Here is a 22,614-nt window from a genome sequence, read left to right on the forward strand (position 1 = left end):
ATCCTCAGAGGTTGAGAAGGTCTGTTGGAAGGTCTTCCAACAGACCTTCTCAACCTCTGAGGATGCTTGCCATAGATGCAGGCGAAACGTCAGGAGAAATGCCTCTAGAACATGGCTCTATAGCCCGAAAAAACCCACAAGAACCTAGTGATTCCAGCCATGAAAGCCTTCGACAATACATGGGTAAACTGTTAGGAATTGTGGGAATTGAAGTCCTATAGATGCGAAGTCCGCCTATGGGTGCTCAATCAGGACCACCAGCCAAGGGTCTCTCATTCCATGGCTCTGCTGGCTTTTCCCGCCCTTTTCTGGGGCGGGCGCCGCCTGGCGGAAGTCCCTCCCCCGGAGCGCGGCGCCGTCACTTCCGCCCGCTCGGCTCGGCAGCACCAATATGGCGGCGCCCTGTGGCTCCTCGCAGGTTTCGGCCGGCGCGCCGCCGCTGAAGACGCCCAAGATGGAGGTGATGTCGCCGGGCTCTCCGGGGGCCATGAGCGACGGCAACCGCAGCCTGTCGGAGCCCTCCACGCCCAGCGGCGCCTCGCCCCTCGGCCCAGCGGGACCGGGCTCCCTCACGGCGGCGGCGGCGGCAGCCTCGGGCTCGAGTGGCGGCGGTGCGCGCGGCGGGGCCTCCCCCTCGGCCTCGGCCTCTCCCTTCTCCCCCGGGGGCGCCTCAGCGGCGGCGGCGGCAGCAGCAGCGGCGGCCTGCCGGGGCATGTCGTGGACGCCGGCGGAGACCAACGCCCTCATCGCGGTCTGGGGCAACGAGCGGCTCGTGGAGGCGCGCTACCAGCAGCTGGAGGGCGCCGGCACCGTCTTCGGGAGCAAGGCCCCCGGGCCCGCCATGTACGAGCGCGTCTCAAGGGCCCTGGCCGAGCTGGGATACGAGCGCACCCCCTCCCAGTGCCGGGAGCGCATCAAGGTACCTCCCACGCCCAGGATGCCCCAGCCTTGGCCTGGCCACACAGCCACAGCACCCACAACAGCCAGGCAGATCAGGCTTTTAGCCAGGTGGTCTGAGGTATCTTTCACACAGCTGTATAAAATCCCACACTACCTGCTTTGAACTGGATTATATGTCAGTTTATTTGTCGTATCAGGGCAGCCAGTCAATTATATTACATTTCTAACAGAACAAAGCAAACAAACAGACAAAATGCAGAATTTGCGAGTTTGGTAGTGGATTAAGTGTCCTTTGACCAATATCTGGCCACTTGGAGTGCTTCTGGTGTTGCCGCAAGGAGGTCCTCCCTTGTGCATGTGGCAGGGCTCAGGTTGCATTGCAGCAGGTGGTCTGTGGTTTGCTCTTCTCCACACTCGCATGTCGAGGATTCCACTTTGTAGCCCCATTTCTGAAGGTTGGCTCTGCATCTCGTGGTGCCAGAGCGCAGTCTGTTCAGCACCATCCAAGTCACCCAGTTTTCTGCGTGCTCATTTGGTATCAGCCATTGGTTGAGGTTCTGGGTTTGAGCCTGCCACTTTTGGACTCTCACATGCTGAGGTGTTCCAGAGAGTGTCTCTGTAGATCTTAGAAAACTATTTCTAGATTTAAGTCGTTGACATGTTGGCTGATATCCAAACAGGGGATGAGCTGGAGATGTCTCTGCCTTGGTCCTTTCACTATTGGCTGCTACTTCCCGGCAGATGTCAGGTGGTGCAATACCGGCTAAGCAGTGTAATTTCTCCAGTGGTGTAGGGCTCAGACACCTCGTGATAATGCAGCATGTCTCATTAACAGCCACATCCACTGTTTTAGTGTGGTGAGATGTGTTCCACACTGGGCATGCATACTCAGCAGCAGAGTAGCACAGCGCAAGGACAGATGTCTTCACTGTGTCTGGTTGTGATCCCCAGGTTGTGCCAGTCAGCTTTCGTATGATATTGTTTCTAGCACCCACTTTTGCTTGATGTTCAGGCAGTGTGGACTCAGGGCCCTTGGTTATCTGAGTCGGGAGTGCATCAAGGTATCTCCCCCGATCCCTCAGCCCCGCAGAGCCCAGGATGCCCCAGCCTTGGTCTGGCCACACAGCCACAGAACCCACAATACCCACGCAGATCATGCTTTTAGCCTGGTTACCTAAAACATCTTCCACACAGTTCTATAAAATCCCACATTATCTACTTTGAACTGGATTATATGGCAGTGTTTATTTAGGGCCCTTCCACACAGCACTGTATCCCAGAATATCAAGGCAGGAAATCCCACATTATCCAAAAGTGGATTCGTAACCCAGTTCAAAGCAGATATTGTGGGATTTTCTGCCTTGACATTCTGGGATATAGAGCTATGTGAAAGGGCCCTCAAATAACTCAGACAGGTATACAACCCAGAATATCAAGGCAGGTAATCCACAGTATCTGCTTTGAGCTGAGTTATTTGAGGGCCCTTTTACACAGCCCTATATCCCAGAACGTCAAGGCAGAAAATCCCACAATATCTGCTTTGAACTGGATTATATGTCAGTGTCGTCTCAGGGCCCTTCCACACAGCCCTATATCCCAGAATACCAAAGCAGGAAACCCCACATTTATCTGCTTTGAACTGAGGGCCCTTCCACACAGCCCCATAACCAAAATATCAGGGCAGAAAATCCAACAATATTTGCTTTGAACTGGATTATATGTCAGTGTGGTCTCAGGGCCCTTCCACACAGCACTATATCCCAGAATACCAAGGCAGGAAACCCCACATTTATCTGCTTTGAACTGAGGGCCCTTCCACACAGTCCCATAACCAGAATATCAAGGCAGAAAATCCAACACAGCCACAGCACCCACAATTAGCAGGCAGATCATGCCTTTAGCCGGGTTACCTAAGACATCTTCCACACAGCTGTATAAAATCCCACATTATCTGCTTTGAACTGGATTATATGTCAGTGTAGACTCAGGGCCCTTCCACACAGCACTATATCCCAGAATATCGCGGCAGGAAATCCCACATTATCCAAAAGTGGACTCACAACCCAGTTCAAAGCAGATATTGTGGGATTTTCTGCCTTGATATTCTGGGATATAGGGCTGTGCAGAAGGGCCCTCAAATAACTCGACAGGCATAGAGTCCAGAATATCAAGGCAGGTCATCCGCAGTATGTACTTTGAGCCAGGTTATTTGAGGGCCCTTCCACACAGCTTTGGGATTTTCTTCCTTGATATTCTGGGATATACATACTTACTTAGGCGATTCCTCGTTGTCCGAGATCAATGTACTGGCGGTGGGTCCGTAGGTGACTGTGGAGCCCTATTCTTGACATGCATCTTCTCCCACAGTGAGGGCATCAGTTTCCAGTTGGAAGGCGGTCCCAGTCGGGGTTGGCTTGTTTCTCTCTTTAGCCCTCCATTCATGCCTCTTCAAATTCTGCAGCACTGCTGGTCACAGCTGACCTCCCGCTGGAGCACTCAAGGGCCAGGGCTTCCCAGTTCTCAGTTTCTATGCCAGAGATTTTAAGATTGGCTTTGAGCCCATCTTTCAATCTCTTTTCCTACCCACCATCATTCCGTTTTCCGCTCTTGAGTTCACAACTGCTTTGGGAGACGGTGGTCAGGCATCCAGACAACATGGCCAATCCAGTGGAGTTGATGGCGGAGGACCATCGCTTCAATGCTGGTGGTCTTTGCTTCTTCCAGCATGCTGACATTTGTCCGCTTAACTTTCCAAGAGATTTGTAGGATTTTCCGGAGGCAACACTGATGGAATCCTTCTAGGAGTTGCATGTGACGTTTGTAGATGGTCCACGTCTCGCAGGCGTATAGCAGGGTTGGGAGGACAATAGCCTTAACAAGCGCCTTAGTATCCCTAAGGACGTCCCGGTCCTCAAACACACTCTGCTTCATTTGGAAAAATGCTGCACTCGCAGAGCTCAGGCAGTGTTGCATTTCAGTGTCAATGTTGACTTTTGTGGAGAGGTGGCTGCCAAGGGAGCGGAAATTGTCAACATTTTCTAATGTTACACCATTCAGCTGTATTTCTGACATTGGTGAGGGATTGGCCAGTGACTGCTGGAAGAGCACTTTGGTTTTCTTGATGTTCAATGACATATAGGGCTGTGTGGAAAGGCCCTCAGATAACTCAGGGCTCTTCCAGACCTGCATAGAATCCAGAATATCAAGGAAAATCATCCACAGTATCTGCTTTGAGCCAGGTTATTTGAGGGCCCTTCTATGCACCCTATAACCCAGAATATCAAGGCAGAAAATCCAACAATATCTGCTTTTAACTTGGTTATGAGTCCACACTGCCATATATTCCAGTTCAAAGAATATAATGTGGAATTTTCTGCTTGATATATTGGGATATAGGGTTGTGTGGAATGACCCTGAGGCACCTTCCACACAGCTGTATAAAATCCCACATTATCTGCTTTGAACTGGATTATATGGCAGTGTGGACTCAGGGCCCTTCCACACAGCCCTGTATCCCAGAGTAAAGAAGGGAGCCGAGATGTCAGTTCCGTCTTGTCTCCTGTGACATCAGAGCCCCTTCTCCAGTAACAATATAATATTATATAATACTAATATTACGAATGATATATTAGTACTATGCTAATAATATAGTATGTTTTATGTACATATGACTTGTAAACCGCTCTGAGTCCCCTTCGGGGTGAGAAGGGCAGCATATAAATGTCATCAATAAATAAATAATATCAAGACAGGAAATCCCACATTATCTGAGTGTGGACTCAAGTAACCAAGTTCAAAGCAGATATTGTGGAATTTCTGCCTTGATATTCTGGGTTACAGCGCTGTGTGGAAGGGCCCTTAGATAACTCAGATAGGCATAGGGCCCTTCCACACAACCATATAACCCAGAATATCAAGGTAGAAAATCCCACAATGTCTACTCTGAATCTGAGTCCACACTGCCATATATTTCAGTTCAATTCAGAAAATGTGGGATTTAATTTAGCTGTGTGGAAGGGGCCTCAGATAACCCAATTCAAAGCTGATATTGTGGGATTTTCTGCCTTGATATTCTGAGTTACATAATAATAATAACAACAACAACACTTTATTTATATTCCGCCTTTCTCACCCCGAAGGGGACTCAGGGCGGATCACAGTACACAGTATATGGCTGGGTGGAAGGGCCTTGAGTCTCCACCGCCACATAATCCAATGTGGATTTTATACCACTGTGTGCAAGGGGCCTTTCACACACTTTTGTGGGAGTTAGTTGTCCCACAGTTTCAAACTGCTTTAAGTGGTCAATGTATGTGGGGCCTCGCTTTTCAGTGGCTTGGTAGCACATTAGATACTTGATGCCTCATCTACACTGGCATTGGTAAACTAAAATGAGCAAAGGTCCAGAGACCATGAATGCCTATGGGAAGCATCTTAGAGCTGAGCATGGTTAGTCTGCAGAAGAGAAGATTGAGAGGAAACATGAGAGCCATGTATAAATATGTGAAAGGATGCCATAAGGAAGGGGGAGCAGCCTTGTTTTGCGCTTCCTGGAGACTAGGACTGAATGGAGCCATGAGTTCCAATGACAGGGAAGAAGATTCCATCTGAGCATTAGGAAGAACTTCTTGACTGTGAGAACTCTCTGCCTCGGAATCTGGTAGAGGCTTCTTTCCTGAAAGCTTTTAAACAAGAGGCTGAGTGGCCCTCTGTCAGGAGTACTTTGATTGTGCTTTTTCTGCACGGCAGTTGGTTGGACTAGATGGCCCACGTGAACTCCCCGGTGGCGCAGTGGGTTAAACCCCTGTGCCGGCAGGACTGAAGACTGACAGGTCGCAGGTTCAAATCCGGGGAGAATGCAGATGAGCACCCCCTGTCAGCTCCAGCTCCCCATGCGGGGACATGAGAGAAGCCTCCCACAAAGATGGTAAAAACATCCTGGCGTCTCTTGGGCAACGTCCTTGCAGATGCCAATTCTCTCACACCAGAAGCGACTTGCAGTTTCTCAAGTCGCTCCTGACATGAAAAAAAAATCTATTCTATTTGGAAAGTGCAGCTGGTTTTTGCCCGTGTTGAAGGCACAGCCCTGGTGTCCTTATTTATTTATTACCGTTTGCTTATTGCAGGGGTCCTCAAACTAAGACTGGATATGGCCCTCCGAGGTAATTTACCCGGCCCTCGCTCAGTGTCAACCTACGTCTAAAATGACTTGAAAGCACACAACAACAACAACAATCCTATCTCGTCAGCCAAAAGCAGGCCGACACTTCCCATTGAAATACTAATAAGTTTATTGGGTTGTTGTAGGTTTTTTCGGGCTGTATGGCCATGGTCTAGAGGCATTCTCTCCTGACGTTTCGCCTGCACTTTGGCAAGCATCCTCAGAGGTAGTGAGGATAATAATATAATATAATATAATAAGTTTATATTGTTTATAATAAGTTTATATTAATATTATTTATAAGTTTATAATAAGTTTATATTAATTATATTTATATTAATATAATAAGTTTATATTGGTTAAATTTGTTTTTCATTTTAATTATTGTATTGTTTTAAGTGTTTTTGCACTATAAATAAGATATGTGCATTGTGCACAGGAATTCATTCATGGTTTTTTTTTTTCCAAATTATAATCCGGCCCTCCAATAGTTTGAGGGACTGTGACCTGGCCCTCTGTTCAAAAAGTTTGAGGACCCCTAAATACGGTAATTCTCTGGGGATATTATGGCACCCAGAAAACCTCATTCTTGTACATTCTTTAATTATAATTTTGGTGTTTTGTGTTTACTTGGAACCGATAGGTATAGCTTGGAGGGGATGAGTCAGTTTATGGCTTGGTCAGCTTATTGGGAGTGAAATGGCATTGATGCCACTGGTATTCATCTTTCAAGATCTCCCCTTTAATTCCCGAAATTTTAGCAAGCTTGCCAAATCCTGTGCAATTTGCACAGTGGTCCTTGCACTACAGTATTGCAGTTGTAAAAGTTCCATGCTGAAGAAAAGTTGGAAGAAAAAGAATCTTAGTTTGTTTTGTGATACAAACAGTAGGGTTGTAATGAATCGTAGTAAACCTACTTAAGGATGACAAGCAAGTCTTTGGCTGCTGCTCTGGCCAGAGTGAAGACAGAGGGGAGCAGAAGACATTTCCATCTTGTCTTTACTAATAATATAATATAGTATATTGTATATACATATAATATTTATAATATTATAATGTAATGCAATATAATACTAGTAATAATACAATATTATAATTATATATTTACATTACATGTAATATTACTAATAATATAGCAATATAATGGTATAGTGCAATATAGTAATATATAATACTGATATTGTATTATCCTAATAATATAATATATTGTATGAAAATATATCTTGTAAGCCGCTCTGAGTCCCCTTCGGGGTGAGAAGGGCGGCATATAAATGCCGTAAATAAATAATTAATAAATAAATGTGCATTTTGCCTAGAAATAAGGGCCCTTCCATATGTCCCAGGATATCTGCTTTGAACTAGGTTATCTGAGTCCACACTCAGATAATGTGGGATTGTCTGCCTTTAGGAATATAGAGCTGTGTGAAAGAGACCTCAAATCCCACAGTAAGAAGCCCATCTATTAAAACTTTGGTTTGTTCTTTCTTATCCATTGGGCCACAGTGAAATATTTCTATATATGCTTCTGCGTCTTTGTATTAAAAAGAAGCACTCAGCAGTAGCGAATACAATATTTTAGCCCCAGAATATAAAAATAGATCATTTAAAATAGTAAAGAATTTGACTTAGCGCTACTTCTGAATTGATGTGGTAAAAAAAAAGCATCGGAGAAGTGGGTGGACACAACAGACGTATTTGAAATAATGTTAAACCTCAGAGCTTTAGGTGTTCTAAACTTCAGATATCTCATGAGTGAACAATTTCTTGCAAGTTGGTCATCTGCCTCAATTTTCTGCCAGATCTCATGAACATTAAATGGTTCAGAAAAATCAAAGGTTGCCTTAAAAATAATCTGGGTTGAACAGGGAAAAAAGTTCCACGTGGTGCTTTTTATCTGTGAGAATTAGCCTTAAGGTAACAGTGTCTTTTTGATGATAAAACCATTCTGCTGAGTTAGTAAAATTAGCCATGCACTGGGGGTGGAATTGGTGTTTTGTATTGTTAGCAATTTCTCCTAACTGGCTAGGAGCATATAGAGATGATTTGCACAGTGAAGTCGATCCGTTTATTCCCATTCTCAGGTTTGCTTGTTTTCTTTCCCCCTGCTAACTTGTTTTCTGAAAAGTAATTTGTTGGTATATATTTTTTTTCCTTTTTGTGTAGAGTTTGCTCAAGTCAGTGCTTGTGAAATCACATTGGGTTTATTTTTAATGTGTTTCCATTAATGCGAGAGCATAGCTGGTTAGGATCTACTTCTGTTTGATTAAGCCTTGCAGTCGTTCTCAACCTGTGAATCCCCAGGTGTTTTGGGCTATTACTCCCAGAAATCCCAGCCAGTTTACTAGCTGTTAGGATTTCTGGGGGTTGAAGTCCAAAACATCTGGGGACCCACAGGTTGAGAACCACTGGATTTATTACACTGTTAAAGTATTGTTGTTCCACTTCAGCTATGGTTACTTCTTACGGAATTTTGGGTTTTGTAGTTTAGTGAAGCTGAAAAATTGAAAGGTGCCTCCTTAAACTGCAAATGCCATGATCCCACAGGAGGCAGCCATAGCAATTATAGTGTACTGTGATCTCTAGTTATGTCAACTTTGAAACTGGTACTCACCTGTGCGACACAGGAGCACCAGCAGACACATCTTGTATAGGTGAACCTTCTATCCGCAGTGTATCACAGTGATGAGTGATCCAGGGTTTTAAAAACTAATTTCAAGGACCCTGAAATTTTTCAAATTAGCTGCTCTCTTTACCAGTAATTTTATAACATTGGCAACTACTTCAAGCCATTAACACCTCTTCAGAGTCTGCTTCTAGTTAGTTGGGGCCCTTCCACACAGCCTTATATCCCAGAATATCAAGGGAGAAAATCCCACATTATCACAGCCCTATATCCCAGAAAGTGCAAAAGCTGGGTTGCAGTTAAACATAAATCAGACTGGTTGCCAGTCTGATTATGGCAACCAGACTGATTGACAACTGGGAAATAGAGGGGGAAAACATGGAGGCTGTGACAGACTTTGTATTTCTAGATGCAAAGATGACTGCAGACGCAGACTGCAGCCCGGAAATGAGAAGACGCTTACTTCTTGGGAGGAAAGCAATGGGCAATCTCGATAAAAAATGAAGAGTAGAGACATCACACTGGCAACAAAAATCCGCATAGTAAAAGCAATGATATTCCCCTTAGTAACCTACAGAAGTGAGAGCTGGACCATAGAGAAGGCTGTGTGAAGGAAGATAGATGCTTCTGAACTGTGGTGCTGGAGGAAAGTTCTGAGAGTGCCTTGGACTGCGAGAAGATCCAGCTAGTCCATACTTCAGGAAATAAAGCCTGACTGCTCACTGGATATTACAGGCAAAGATGAAGTATTTTGGCCACATAATGAGAAGACAGGAAAGCTTAGAGAAGAGAGTGATGCTGGGGAAAATGGAAGGAAAAAGGAAGAGGGGCCGACCAAGGGCAAGATGGATGGATGGGATCCTTGAAGTGACTGGTTTAACCTTGAAGGAGCTGGGGGTGGTGATGGCTGACAGGGAGCTCTGGTGTGGACAGTCCATGAGGTCACGAAGAGTCAGAAGTGACTGAACGAATGAACAACAAAATATCCCAGAATATCAAGGGAGAAAATCCCACATTATCTGTGTGTGGGATAATCCAGTTCGAAGCAGATGCTGTGGGATTTTCTGCCTTGATATTCTTGGATATGGGGCTATGTGGGTGCTTGGGTAATTCTGGCTTGCGAGGAGCATGCTTCTTTTATTATTATTTAGTGTTCAGCTTAAGTGTTCGGCAAGTTATAGCAATCATGGGTCAGGACCATTACTGGCCAAAGTTGTCTCAGGAATCCATGGCCATATGACGTTTTAGAAGTGAATGTTTATCTGAAAACAATTGCTTTACTTCTTCCAAGTATAATAGGGATGTATTTTTAAGACTGGGGTTAAAACAAGTGTGTATCTATATAAAGAAAAATGGACATAACTAAAAAACCACTGGATGAATTTACATCAAATTTGGACACAATACAGTTATCAGGTCAACAGTGACCATCACTCATAAAAACACTGAAAAACACAGTGGAAGAGACTTTAAAATCCAAAAAATAAAAAATACATTACAACGCATGCGCAAAGCCACATATAAACACATATTTACACACACACAACACATATACACAGACTGGGCCACAGCAACGCATGGCAGGGGATGGCTAGTTTGAAATAAAAAAAAAACATAACTCCGTTTCACTGGAATATCAATATGCAGAGCAGCATAGGAGCACCTTAGGGCCCTTCCACACAGACCACAGGCTGGGAACCACTGCTTTAATGACTCCATCACATTAGCTCACACACCATAGCATCCCATGCTGTGTATGGTTGCCAAGCCATTGCTTCACAGAAGAACAACGTTCAACTCTTAGCTGCATGTTTTAGTTCTGTCCATTGATAATATGGATGATAGATTTCTCCTGAATGAAGCTCTGACATCACTTTATGGAGTTTTCTCCCTCTGCTGATTTGGCTCTGGGCAGGTTCATTGGGAAAATCTTTTAGAGCCATTGAGTCTGAGTCAAATTTATAGTCAAATTACTGCATTAGTTTTGAAACAGGCTGCCAGAAAATACTTTGAAATGCTAAATTGAGTCCCTAAGTGCTTGAGACAGAATGAGGCCTCCCAAAAGACCTCATCAGAGCATATTAAGATTTCTTGGTTAATTCTGCTACTTCCACTGTTTGTGTTAATGTATTTATTATCTATATAAATAAAAATGTAATGTTCGTTTGTGGGATTAACAGAACTCAAAAACCACTGGACGAATTGACACCAAATTTGGACACAAGACACCTAACAACCCAATGTATGTCCTTCACTTAAAAAATATGATTTTGTCATTTGAGAGTTGTAGTTGCTGGGATTTATAGTTCACCTACAATCAAAGAGCATTCTGAACCCCACTGACAACAGAATTGGACCAAACTTGGCACACACTTCTTCCATGACCAACAGAAAATACTGGAAGGGTTTGGTGGGCAGTGTCCTTTGGTTTTGGAGTTGTAGTTCACCCACATCCAGAGAGCACTGTGGACTCAAACCAGGATGGATCTGGACCAAACTTTACACAAATAATATGCCCAAATGTGAACACTGGTGGAGTTTGAGGAAAACAGAATCTTGACATTTGGGAGTTGTAGTTTCTGGGATTTATAGTTCACCTACAATAACCGAGCATTCCGAACCCCACCAACGATAGAATTGGGCCAAACCTCCCACACAGAACCCTCATGTGGGCCACAGCAACGCGTGGCAGGAGACGGCTAGTATTTAATGAATCTGCTATTGTATTCTGCTGCTTAGCTAGATAATCAAGTCACAGCTCAGCAGAAGTATCTGGATTTTGGTGGATTTAGTTCTGTTGACCACCCAATGGGACTAAGACTAGAAATAGGAAGTAGACACTGTGTGAAGAAATTGCTCTTCTCCAAAAATAGATTGTATGGTTTGGGTTAGGAAAACACTATTTTCATAACATGTGCAATAAAGCAACTGGATGTCATTAGTTGAGTAAAATTGTAATCTTGATAGAATAATCTCAAAACAAATTCCTGGAACAGTTATTAGTAGATAACAGCCTATGGGCCAGATTTGTCCACGTAAGAAGTACCCATCCAGTGCCACATTCCTGTGCCAACACATAAGCATGGATCCTTGGTTCAGGGAGCAAAGCTGTTGTGGTTATGCCCATTCGTTTGTGAGTTGTAGCGAACATTATCCTGGCATTTCTCTGAGTTACTCAGATCTTTCAACAGTCTTGTGCAAAACTGTCTCAGCCAGGGTCACGTCATAAGATTTCTGGAGAATTCAGTCTTGCTCTTCCGTCTTATATGTTTTTAAATTGTTTTAAATTGTTTTTAAATTGTGTTAGATTTTAGCCTGTTCTTGTAAGCCGCTCCGAGCTCCAGGGGAGTGGCGGCATATAAGTTTGAATTATAAATAAATAAAATAAATGGTTGTGTTCTTAAGTGTTACCTACACTGCTAGTTTTTTGTGCCACTGTTCCAGTATATTCCAAGATCCCTTGTTTTATTTTAAGAGGAGCACAGTGTTTCTTTTGAGACAGCAAATGTCCCCCTTTCTCTGCTATCTCCATATTTTCAAGTAGCCTCATGAAATCAACCAATTTTAATAGCTTTATTCCTACTCCTAGAATTCCAGATATTCTGAAGGATTAACTATTTTTGTGTCATTCATGGTTAATGGTTGGACAATAGTAGAGTCAGTGGAGCAGTTAGGAAAACTAGCCAAAATAATCTTCATAAGAAAACAGTTCTAACCTGCTAAAGTGGTTGCTAAAGAAGTAGTACCTTTTGGCACCCTAAAAACCACATTTTTAAACTTTGTTTAACTGAAAACAAAAACACTATGTTGTGTATTTTCTTTCCAAAACCCCCCAATATATTTTCTATTCTGTAAACGAGACATATTCTTGATAAAATACTAATTACATTGTTTTTTGATGCTATGGTTGTCCAGTTTTAGTCAGTGGCTCATTCTTTAAAAGAAAGTAAATTAAAAGAGTAATTTGTCATGTAAGAGTTATTTATTTATCGTGTCATCCGCAACCAGAACATTGTATTACATTTCTAACAGAACAAAACAAACAAACAGATTAAAAAAACCCCACAAATTTTGCAAACTTGGTAGCTGATTAAATGTCCTTTGACCAGTATCTGGCCGCTTGGAGTGCCTCTGGTGTTGCCGCAAGAAGGTTCTCCATCGTGCATATAGCAGGGCTCAGGTTGCATTGCAGCAGGTGGTCAGTGGTTTGCTCTTCTCCACACTCAGATGTCGTGGATTCCACTTCGTAGCCCCATTTCTCAAGATTGGCTAAGCATCTCGTGGTGCCAGAGCGCAGTCTATTCAGTGCCTTCCAAGTCGCCCAGTCTTCTTTGTGCCCAGGGGGGAGTCTCTCATCTGGTATCACCCACGGATTGAGGTGCTGGGTTTGAGCCTGGCACTTTTGAACTCTCGCTTGCTGAGGTTGGAACTACAGAGCAAGTGTCTCTGTAGATAAATAAATAAATAAATCTAAGAGGTAGAAACTGGGAAGGAGAGGACAATTTTCCAAAGTTTTACAAATATAGGGCAAAGGGAACAATCAGAGTAAGAATAAAAGTGAAAAAAGAATTGTGTGCAACTGGGTTGCTGTGAGTTTTCCGGGCTGTATGGCCCTGTTCACACTTGCCTCAAGCAGACAAGAGTTCTTTCTCCCACCCTGGACATTCCACAGATATATAAACCCCACTTGCCTAGTTTCCAACAGACCTCACAACTTCTGAGGATGCCTGCCATAGATGTGGCCAAAAAGTCAGGAGAGAATGCTTCTGGAACATGGCCAGACAGCCCGGAAAACTCACAGCAACCCATTGATTCCGGCCATGAAAGCCTTCAACAACAAAAACTTGGTGTATATGCTTCAGAATCTTGGCCTGCCCATTGGGTTTAATGTTTGATATAATTTAGACCTGACCATCTTAGTGTTGTATGTTTGATATTTGAGATGGGAATTCAGAGCATTATTGATTTCACCTCTTTTAAATTTCAGCAGCTTCCCAAGAGACAGAGTGAGTTAGTAAGGATGCAAAATATGTAAGTAATATATTTTACTAGCTAAAGAGTTTAGGCCAACATTTTACTTTTCAATGTTTTCTTTTTGGCGTAAGGGATGATCCCGCTGTCTGCTTTTGGTGACTCCTTGTTTTTATATCTCTTTCTGTCTCTTCTTTCTCTTAATTGCCTTCTCCACACTGTGAGCATACTAGTAACTCTTCTTTCTCCTCCTTTTGTAAAGGTGTACATCTCATGGGCTTGTTGGTCTCTGGCTAGGACTTAGCTCTAAATTCTGTCACAAGTGATATTGAGAAGGGAAAGCCCTTGGCCATAGAGATGAACAAATAAAATTGATGTCTCTAATGATCCTGTAGATGCGTTGTCCTGTTGTGGCAAATGTACACATAACAGTGCTGTACGTTAGGGCATTAAATGACTGGAAGTTCAGCCTGGCTTGATAGCATTCTGTTTTGGTTAAAGAAAGCCAATCTGTGGCAGACTTTTGCTCAGCTAGATGTGAATGAAAGTTGTGTAAATCATGGCGAATGATGACAGTAACAAAAGCATTTTCTGTTTTAGACCCTTCGCAGGTGTTACAGTCGAGTGAAGGAACATGGTGTTGGGAAAAGGAAAAGCAGTTACACATTTGAACAGTTGGAGCAAGTGTTTGGTCAAGGAGGATGGGATTCTCAACCTTGCCAACCAGTGCTTATCAACAGTAGTGGCCTATACCAAGAGCTTGAGTCAGATGGCAGTACAATGGAGGAGTACTCACAGGATGAATGGGGGAACCATAGTCAGGAGCTTCATTGCTACCAGTCAGGAGACCAAGAAGTGGGTAAGAAATGCTAAACCTTGCCCATACTCTGACATTTTATTTGTCTTTGCTGGGGTTGTGTGTGTGTGTTTAATTCATTGCTAATGACATAATGCAGCTGCTATTCCTGTTTCTGCTGACTGGTATAGCATGCTGATATGCAAATAGAATATCTGTGTTCTGCTCTCCACATGTTACCGTTATGGTAACAGGTGTCTTGTCAAATTAGGCAATGAAAAAGTGCAGAATGCTGTAGTTTGGATGAGAATTGTGGGACTCGCACAGCATCTGGATGTATATTGCCTGAACTCTATCTTGCCACTGTCCAATGTACCTACATGCTGTCCGGAGCATTTCAGAGATATTTGGGCTTACATAATGCAGAGAGCTTTTTGTGAAACAATCTTCAACTTAAAATTTTTAATAGTTTTATTCCTACTCCTAGAATTCCAGATATTCTGAAGGATTAACTATTTTTGTGTAATGCATGGTTATCGCGTTATATGTGTAATGCATGGTTATCGCGTTATATGATAAGTTTCAGATCTTGAATTTGAGTACAGTATTCAGAACTTTGCTGCAGACTGGATCATAAAATCATAGGATTGTAGAATTGGAAGAGACCTCATGGGCCATCCAGTCCAAGCCCATTCTGCCAAGAAGCAGGAAAATTGTATTCAAAGCACCCCCGACAGATGGCCACCCAGCCTCTGTTTAAAAGCCTCCAAAGAAGGAGCCTCCACCACACTCCGGGGCAGAGAGTTCCACTGCTGAACAGCTCTCACAGTTAGAAAGTTCTTCCTAATGTTCAGATGGAATCTCTTTTCTTGTACTTTGAAGCCATTGTTCCGCATCCTAATCTCCAGGGCAGCAGAAAACAAGCTTGCTCCCTCTTCCCTATGAGTTCCTCTCACAATCTTATTCCTTGTTGTCACAATAATAGATACGTATTATAGTGTCATGGGATTCAACACATGGGAAATTCAAACCAAATACAAAAACAGTTGTTACTCATAAATGGAATTAAATATAGGATGAATAATACTAATGAGAGGTGCCAGATTCAATTCCTCTGAATTGTTTATAATAAAATGCTGAAGAACTAGAGTTTTCATTACAGCAGCATTTAGATGTATTGTTGACCCTCCACATTTGCAAGTTTTTTATTTCATGAATTGGATTATTTGTTTCAGCTTTGAGTCCTCTTTGGGGGAGATAAAGCGGGGTATAAATATAATAATAATAATAATAATAATAATAATAATAATAATAATAATAATAATGCCTAAAGACCTAAGTCTGCACTTAAACACCATTGGCATTGACAAAATTACCATCTCTCAGCTGCAGAAGGCCACCTTACTGGGATCTGCATGGATTATTCATCGATACATTACACAGTCCTAGACACTTGGGAAGTGTCCGATGTGTTATCCAATACAACAGCCAGCAAAGTGTCTGTTGTGGACCCATCTTGTTGTGTTTCAAATAATAATAGTAATAATAATATATTTTTTAAAAAAACTCATAAATCACAGGGAGCCCCCAGTGGTGCAGTGGGTTAAAGCACTGAGCTGCTGAGCTTGTTGATCGAAAGGTCGCAGGTTCAATTCCAGGGAGCGGCGTGAGCTTCCGCTGTCAGCCCTAGCTTCTGCCAACCTAGCAGTTCGAAAACATGCAAATGTGAGTAGATCAATAGGTACCGCTCCGGCGGGAAGGGTGCTCCATGCAGTCATGCCGGCCACATGACCTTGGAGGTGTCTACGGACAATGCTGGCTCTTCAGCTTAGAAATGGAGATGAGCACCACACCCCAGAGTCAGACATGACTGGACTTAATGTCAGGGGACTACCTACCTACCTACCATAAACCACTGGGCCCTGATCTTCAGCCATGCCTCTTTCTTTCTCCACCAATGCCTCAACCTCATTTTCTTCCTTCTCCTAAGTAGCAGCGCTCTGCTTCCCCAGGCAATATCAATGATGCACTGACTGAGATTCCACCTGAACATTAGGAAGAACTTCCTAACTGAGAGAGCTATTCAGCAGTGGAACTCCTTGCCCTGGATTGTGGTGGAGGTGCCTTCTTTGAATGCTTTTAAGCAGAGGCTGGATGGCCATCTGTCAGGGGTGCTTTGAATGCGATTTTCCTGCTGCTTAGCAGGGGATTGGACTGGATGGCCCACGAGGTCTCTTCCTACTCTGTGATTCTATGAGGCGCAGACAGAATACAATGAACAGCAGCAGCAGCAGGAGAAGGAACAGGCCCTCACAAGCCAGGAACCAGTGTGGTAGCTGAGGTGGAAGCATGATGAACCTCTTCCTCTTCCTGCTACACACGACATGTGTCTCATGTGTCTCTGTATAATCCAAGCACTAGTTGGGATGTTCAAGGTGATGCATTAGCTCCAGGAAGCACTGTCAATTCCCCGTGCAGCAGCAGGAAGAGACCTAAGGATCAACTGTGGGACAAGAAGGAGGAAACAGTGGAGCCCTGGTCCCCTGCTACTTCCTTTATGGTGACTCTTCCTTCCAGAGATGCTACTTGCATTTAGGAGAAGGGTCTGAATCAGGGCTGTATTTGGGCACCTCCTCGTGAAGAAGAGGCCTTGGTGAAGCAGTAGCAGACTCCACAGCCCTTAACAGTCAAGAGTCACCCTAGAGGTGAAAAAAGCGGTATATAAATGCTGTAAATAAATAAATAAGAACAGTAGGAGAGCCAGGAGAGAGGATGCTATAGTTTAGTTCCGTGATTCTCAACCTGTGGGTCCCCAGATGTCTTGGTCTTCAACTCCCAGAAATCCTAACAGCTGATAAACCGGCACTTATAAACCACTTATCTAGTCCCTTTTGTACAGTGCTGCTGCCTGGCCAAAGAAGAAGAGAAAGGAGTTCTGTGGTCAAAGCGCCCCCCCCCCCCCCCCCCCCTTGCAAGGGAGAGCACACCCAGCAGAAGGTTCTGGGTTCAAAGAGGCGGCAACCATGTAAAATATTTGAGGAGGTGTGTTTTTTTTGCTTTCACAGAGGTCTTGCACCCCTTGCTCCAGCAAATGTGGAAGGCCAACATATGTTGCTTGACACTATTCGTGACAATTTCTGACAATGTTATAGACAAGTTGTCATTGCATTTTAAGTTATTCATGATCTTACTTTTTAGATGAGATCCCTACTATGAAAAAACCAGTGAAGATAAAGCAAGAATCTTCCGAAGAATCCCAGTAAGTAGCTTATGTGTTCCCTGTCTGTGACTCGAACTTATTTATTTATTTATTTATTTATTTGCGGCATTTATATGCCGCCCTTCTCACCCCAAAGGGGACTCAGAGCGGCTCACAAGATATAGATATATATATAGATATAGATACACACACACACACACACACATACACACAATATTTTAAATTATTAGCATAGCACAATGTCAGTATTAAATATTACTATATTTGGTTCTGGCTCAACTTACCTTACACCTTACCTCCCCTTACAAACCATCAATAACTTTAAGATCGTCTGGGGAGGCCCTGCTCTCGGTCCCTTCGTCAGAAGTACGTCAGAAGCCTGCTCAGTGGTGGTCCCTTGGCTATGGAACGCCCTGCCTAGGGAGATCAGATCTGCTCCCTCACTCTTAACGTTTCGTAGGCAGGTAAAAACATGGCTGTTCGAGCAAGCGTTCACAAATGCAGAGTAGCTAATATAGGAAATCGAATGACTTGACAGTGGAACTGGACAAAGCTTGATAATAAGGAGACGCTAATGATATTGTTTTTATTGCTCTTGTGGTGTATTATACTGTTTAAAGTCTTAATTTATATTATGTTTTATGTGTACTGATTTGTTGGAAACCGTCTTGAATCGCTGATAAAGGCTGAGAAAGGCGGTATACAAATACAGTAAATAAATAAAAAATAAATATTGTACTATACCATTATATGGTAATGCTACTTGTAATATTACTTGTAATAGAAATATATAATTATAATATATTATTATTAGTAGTATTATATTGTATTACATTATAATATCATAAATATTGTATGTATATACAATATATTATATTACATTATGTCGTATTATACTTTTAGCATAGCACAGGAGACAAGATGGGACTGTCTCCCGGCCCCCTCTCTCTTCACTCTGACCCAGAGCAGCAGTTGGTGCTAGGGGAGGGGTCCCCAACTTACAGCGTATGATTTTGGGGGAAGGGGGATGGGGCAGAATCTGATCCTACTAACAGTAGTCACAGTGTTCATCGCACTGCATTTAATCAAAATTGAAACCTCTAAGAAAGCAAGACCCTCACACTCTGTTACATGTGCTATTCACAGTCTGGTTGGCTGTGTTGCAAATCTGTTTCTTTGCCAATCTTAGAGAACTTCTTTCTCACCTCATCAGGTTTTTCTTTTTTGTGATTTAATATAGAAGTTCACCATAACATTCAAACAACAACACGACGTATTACAGGTCATACATATTCCCAGTGCCCCTACCCCAGACAAAATATAACCTCTTCCCCACACCCATGCACTCTTCACCATGACTTTCACCACTAAAGCACTATGAAGTCTTTAAACCAATTTATCTAACCTAGTCATCCTAAATTCCTAAAAGTACTCTTTTATGTCACTGACTCTCCACTCAGATATGTCATGGCCAACTTCCACTTTTGTTCCTCCTGATATTAGTTAATTTGGCCATTAACATATATTCCTGCATTCTTTCCTTCCAATCCTTTTTAGTTAAACTTTTTTCTCCTTTCCAGTCTCTGGCTATGTTTAATTGTGCAGCAACAAAGTTATATTGGTATATTACTTTGTCCTTTTTAGACACAACCCTGGGCTTTTAAAAATCTTACTATGTAGCAATTTTGTTTGTCTCCTTAGTTACCTTATCCCAAAATGCCTGTATGGTCTCACAGGTCCACCACATGTAGAAGAATATCCCTTTCTGTTTCCTATACCACTACCTTGTTGTGATTTATCTGTTTTCACCAATGCTGGGGTGATAGAACATCTACAAAACATTTAATACGGATTCTCCCTAATTGATCCAGTTAGTGGAAATTTGAACCTTTTGTTCCATCAATATTCCCAGTTTTCCAATTCTATTGGTCTACCTAGGTCCTTGGCCTAGGATAACATTACTGTCTTGACTCTGTTATCCTCCATGTTGTAGCTTAATATGTATTTGTATAATCTGGACATTAACCCTATGTTTCCCTTTTCCCAGATTCTTTCCAATTCTGATTTTGTTTTGTTTTTTTCTTGACAATAATTGTTCATACAGTAGAAGCTCGCTTATCCAACATTCGCTCATCCAACGTTTTGTATTATCCAATGCAGTCTGCCTCCTGCCCACATCCACAGCTGTTTCAATACATTGCAATGTTTTGTGCTAAATTCGTAAATATAGTAATTACTACATAACATTACCGTGTATTGAACTGCTTATACTATCAATTAGTTGTAAAATACGATTTTTTTGGTTTTGTTTTGTTTTGTTTTTTGTCGTGTCAGGAGCGACTTAAGAAACTGCAAGTTGCTTCTGGTGTGAGATAATTGGCCGTCTGCAAGGGCGTTACCCTGGGAACGCTAGGATGATTTTGATGTTTTTATCATCCTTGTGGGAGGCTTCTCTCATGTCCCTCCTTATTATCCAACATTTTTGCTTATCCAACATTCTATTGGTCCGTTTATGTTGGATAAGTCAGTTTCTACTGTATCACATTTTCCTTGCTTCCTCCTAAGACTGAAGGAATATACTTTGCTTCTTGTCACCCAGTGGCTTTCCATGGCCAAGCAGGGATTCAAACCTTTGTTTGTTGTCCAATTCTCAAACCATTGAGCCACACTTCGTTGATTTGTTAATGCAAGAAAGGTTCAAAACATCATTTACTAATATCTCCAGCTTCTCTCCATCTTTGTAACGTCTTTTGCTCCTTCTGCGGCTTAGTATCTGATTTATGCCTGCTCTGCTCTTGTAAACCATTTGCTTCAAAATTCATAATTTCTATTTTCTTTTTTTCTTAAAGGAAGCGTGATACAATGCAGAATATTGTACAGATCTTGGAATCCGTCCAGTTAAAGTGGGAACAGTTTCAGAGCTGGACAGACTTCTCTAGGCTCCATCTTTCTAACAAACTCGCCATCTTTGGCATTGGCTATAACACGCGGTGGAAAGAGAATATTCGATACCACTACGCTGAGATCAGTTCCCAAGTTCCCCTTGGCAAACGTCTCCGGGAATATTTCAACTCGGAGAAGCCAGAGGGCAGAATAATCATGACCAGGGTACAGAAAATGAACTGGAAGAACGTTTACTATAAATTCCTAGAGATCACTATTAGCGAGGCCCGGTGCCTGGAGCTTCACATGGAGATTGACTGGATCCCTATTGCTCATTCCAAGCCAACAGGTGGGAATATTGTCCAGTATTTATTACCTGGTGGCATTCCGAAAAGCCCTGGTCTGTATGCCATTGGATATGAAGACTGTCACGAGAAGCCACGGTCTCCTGACCATGAAGTCATCACCCACGACCCTGAAAACGAGACTCTGGGGGAAGTGGAAATGCCCTTGACGCAAACCTCGGTCAAAGTGGAGATGCAATCTACGCGAATCATATATTGTTACCTCGGCATTGCTGAGGTTAGGACTCTTCAGCAGTGCTTGTTCTTACACTTTCAGGCAAACACCAAAACCTTCAGCAAAGACTGGGTTGGGATCAATGGATTTTTATCTCAGAACTGCATTGTAGACCCAGGGATTTCTCCCAAGTCCATCTACATCAAATTTGTGGAGGTGGAAAGGGACTTCCTTTCTGCTGGCTCATTGGTAGAGTGCCTGGAAAAAGCCATTGGGTACTCCTTGAAATTTAACAACTGAGTTCCGTCCTTCATAAGGATCAGGGCTTTGACTCCTGGGTGGCATTTGGGCATCTTTAACTGGACGAAAGGAGCCTTTGTGAAAGAACTTGAATGACAACAAATCCATATTTGGAGGCGATTTTCCAAAAAGTGTTTCCTAAGTCAGTGAAATATACATCCTATTTGCTTGGGCCAATCAGCGGGTTTTGCAAAGCAAAGACTTTGAAAGGGAGCCTTGTAAATATAGTGACTTGGTACATTCCACATCGGACGAGCATACACTTTAAGTTTTCATACGAAAAGCTGTTTTCCACAATGTCTCATTTTTACACATCTGTCTCTCTATATGTGTTATTACAGCTGTGTAATAAATAAGCAATAGATCATGGCAGGTCTCAATTTGGAGTCACACAAGACTGCTTTTCAGTGCCACTTTTAACCTCTCTTGTATATAAGTTATAGCATTTCACACTTTTTCAACCATCAAGTGTTTTTTACTATTTCCAACCAGTGTTGCCTGCAAGATACCTTCTGTTTCTGTGATATATCCCACTTTCCTAGTAGTGTTGCCATATCAACTTTATTTTTGTTTTGTTGGATTTTTTTTTTTACATTAAAGTAATTCTGGTCTTTTTTTACAAAAAAAAAGGTTATCCTTTTTGTGTGGCAGTGAAAGTAACTCAACCACTGGGAAATGTTTAATCAAACCATGCTTTTTGTTAAATGCAATCAAAGCTGTGAGATGGGGGCGGGACAGGGTGGGAATGGGAAAGTTGTGGGATCTGGGGTACTCCGCATTTTTAATGCCGCGTCAAAATGTCACTATATAAACCCCATTATGCTGCTGGCAAGTTCCAGATTTTTTACATTTCTTTTTTTAAAAAACTTCATTGATCCGTGGAAGTTGTGACATAACAATGAATGTGTCAGTCCAAATAAAAGCAAGCAAATCCGTCGATTTTTCAGAAATGTGTTCTTACTTGGTATCTTTCAGGATTTAGAAATTAACTCATATTCATGTGAAAATATGTTTTGTTATTATTGTCTAAAATGTTTTCAAATGTATGACAATCTACCAAAGGTTTAAGGGAGATGTCTCCAGGCTTATGCTCCAAAATTAGTGTAACATATTAGTACCTATTCAGACATTTATTTCCTGTCAAGACATTTATAAACTGATACGCTGTGGGTTTCTGAAAACAGTATGACTGTGATTTTCTATACCATATATACACGAGTGTAAGCCAGGTTTTTCAGTCC

The 22,614-nt window shown here is 42.6% G+C and overlaps 1 protein-coding gene across 4 annotated transcripts; it reads left to right on the top strand.

The window, feature by feature from the left end:
• Positions 1-367: 367 nt before the first annotated feature.
• On the top strand, positions 368-22,323 carry MSANTD2 (Myb/SANT DNA binding domain containing 2). Of its 4 annotated transcripts, none has more exons than XM_060787464.2 (4): positions 368-919; positions 14,256-14,514; positions 17,650-17,710; positions 20,521-22,323. In XM_060787464.2, exons 1-4 carry the CDS (start codon positions 392-394, stop codon positions 21,371-21,373), a joined length of 1,701 nt encoding a protein of 566 aa, XP_060643447.2. In that variant the 5' UTR covers positions 368-391; the 3' UTR covers positions 21,374-22,323. The 4 variants fall into 4 exon arrangements, with proteins under 4 accessions (XP_060643447.2, XP_060643448.1, XP_060643450.1 ...); XM_060787465.2 differs by having other exon boundaries at positions 14,256-14,510; positions 20,521-20,610; XM_060787467.2 differs by lacking the exon at positions 14,256-14,514 and having other exon boundaries at positions 20,521-20,610.
• Positions 22,324-22,614: the final 291 nt, after the last annotated feature.

Source organism: Anolis sagrei, chromosome 7 (genome assembly GCF_037176765.1).
Source record: "Anolis sagrei isolate rAnoSag1 chromosome 7, rAnoSag1.mat, whole genome shotgun sequence".
Classification (NCBI taxonomy): domain Eukaryota; kingdom Metazoa; phylum Chordata; class Lepidosauria; order Squamata; family Dactyloidae; genus Anolis; species Anolis sagrei.

Bases quoted from the DNA above. Each gene is read 5' to 3' on its own strand.
- MSANTD2 (XM_060787464.2), top strand. From the start codon at position 392: ATGGCGGCGCCCTGTGGCTCCTCGCAGGTTTCGGCCGGCGCGCCGCCG. The intron at 920-14,255 runs GTACCTCCCACG...TTTCTGTTTTAG, and splicing joins AGTGCCGGGAGCGCATCAAG to ACCCTTCGCAGGTGTTACAG. The intron at 14,515-17,649 runs GTAAGAAATGCT...CTTACTTTTTAG, and splicing joins GTCAGGAGACCAAGAAGTGG to ATGAGATCCCTACTATGAAA.